Raw genomic sequence first — 2,381 nt, forward strand, 5'->3', positions numbered from 1 at the left:
TAAATCCTCTTAAGGATCGGACCCTTTTTTTCAATTTTCGCCTAAAATGACATACCCAAATCTAACTGCCTGTAGCTCAGGACCTGACGCAAGGATATGCATATTCTTGATACCATTTGAAAGGAAACACTTTGAAGTTTGTGGAAATGTGAAATGAATGTAGGAGAATATAACACATTAGATCTGGTAAAAGATAATACAAAGAAAAAAACAATGCGTTCTTTTGTATTTTCTTTACCATCATCTTTGAAATGCAAGAGAAAGTCCAAAATGTATTATTCCAGCCCAAGCACAATTTAGATATTGGCCACTAGATGGCAGCAGATGCAACGTTTTAGACTGATCCAATGAACCATTGCGTTCCTGTTCAACATTTTGTATCAAGACTGCCCAAATGTGCCTAATTGGTTTATTAATAACTTTTCAAGTTCATAACTGTGCACTCTCCTCAAACAATAGCATGGCATTCTTTCACTGTAATAGCGACTGTAAATTGGACAGTGCAGATTCTCTCCCATCTGACTTGACTGCTGCAGGTTCAGATGACGATGCAAAATATTCTGACAACATTGCAGTGACGTAAGAAAGACATTGGGATGGAGGGATGGAGGAATGTAGCCGGGGATGTAAAGAGGAGGGAGTAGACGGGTTCAGGAATCCAGTCCAGGATGGATGAAAGGAATGAAGATATGTGATCAACGGAGCAGCAAAGAGAACTCAACCCTGGAGAGAGAAAGAGAGAGAGAGAGGAGGAATTATAAACTCTATATACCTAGTTTATACACAATTATTATTTTTACTTAGATTTTTCTGGGGTTTTGGGTGTTTTATTGAGCTAGTCCAGTGAAGAGAAGACAGGAAAGGTAGGAGAGACTGCGAGTCAGAATGACAGTGGGTCAGATTCCAACCCATGCCATCTCTGGTATCCTAGGTTGTGTGTGCCGGGGTTCGCGGCCCTGACACATTAATGCTTATTCTTGAAAGCTATTATACAGTGCTATGTCAGGTGTTATAATGAGACAGGAGGACTGACCTGGTGTTACTCCCAGAAGTAGCGGAGGTACCAGATAGTCTCGTTCTTCAGCTGAGGTCCAAACAGAGGGTTGGCCTGGGCTAGGATCGCTATCAGCCAGCTGCACACACACACACACAGTAGAAAACCTGGCATTAAGTTATACAGCAACTAGAGAACCTGACATTAACTTATACAGTAAGTAGACTTAGAGCAAACATATAGTAGAGAATCTGATATTAACTTATACAGTAAGTTGACTTAGAGCAAATATAGACTAGAGAACCTTACATGAACTTATACAGTAAGTAGACTTAGAGCTAACATAGACTAGAGAACCTTACATTAACTTATACAGTAAGTAGACTTAGAGCTAACATAGACTAGAGAACCTTACATTAACTTATACAGTAAGTAGACTTAGAGCTAACATAGACTAGAGAACCTTACATTAACTTATACAGTAAGTAGACTTAGAGCTAACATAGACTAGAGAACCTTACATTAACTTATACAGTAAGTAGACTTAGAGCTAACATAGACTAGAGAACCTTACATTAACTTATACAGTAAGTAGACTTAGAGTGAATATAGAGTAGAGAACCTGACAGGACATCCATACTCACAATAACCAGCAACAAACAGCTGTCAAGATCAAACTAGTGATGACAACCCTGCGAATAGAAAGAGTCAACACACATTGACACAAACCATATCAGCTATCATCACAAACACGCAAGCTTACTCGCTTGCACGTACGCACACGCGCGCGCACACACACACACACACACACACACACACACTATAACCTGCTTAATATGAACGACATCTTTGATATACAGGAGCTACTGCTCTGACAACTGCATTGCGAGCGGGCCAACAGCAGGGATGAGAGAGAGGGGATCGATGCGTATAGGCAGGCTTCTGTCCAGGGCCTACTGTTTCCATCCCGTTCATTCATTACAATCCGAGATATAGGAACATATCCTTACAAGGCAAAATATTTGCCTTAAAAAAAGGATTTCATATAATAAGTAAATATAAATATTTACCAGATTACCATTATACACAATTTTTCGCTTCTGTTATGCATTTTCATGGATAATGGTAGGTAGGACACCTACCCTCGGTTTGGTCCTTTGGGCACGAAAAAGGGTGCTACGATACCAACGAGCGCCCATAACGTGGTGAAACAGATCATCGGCAGCGCGAAAGAGCCCATCGTTACACCGAATAGATCACGGGGTGAAAGATAAATAAATATCAAATTGTGTCCTTAGCTAGAACAACAGCATCAACCGGTCCGCTGCGTTCCTTCTCAAGAACCCTCTTACAGCTTACTCCCGCCTTCTCCCATTAAAACGCCTCT

General features: G+C 40.8%; 1 protein-coding gene across 1 annotated transcript; it reads right to left on the bottom strand.

Annotated features, from left to right (window-relative positions):
- Positions 1 to 406: 406 nt before the first annotated feature.
- atpv0e2 (ATPase H+ transporting V0 subunit e2) lies at positions 407 to 2,381 on the bottom strand. Its single transcript, XM_029739955.1, has 4 exons — positions 2,137 to 2,381; positions 1,639 to 1,686; positions 1,034 to 1,133; positions 407 to 723 (listed from the first exon to the last, which is right to left on the bottom strand). Exons 1-3 carry the CDS (start codon positions 2,232 to 2,234, stop codon positions 1,040 to 1,042), a joined length of 240 nt encoding a protein of 79 aa, XP_029595815.1. The 5' UTR covers positions 2,235 to 2,381; the 3' UTR covers positions 407 to 723; positions 1,034 to 1,039.

This window comes from Salmo trutta, chromosome 38 (assembly GCF_901001165.1).
Source record: "Salmo trutta chromosome 38, fSalTru1.1, whole genome shotgun sequence".
Classification (NCBI taxonomy): Eukaryota; Metazoa; Chordata; class Actinopteri; order Salmoniformes; family Salmonidae; genus Salmo; species Salmo trutta.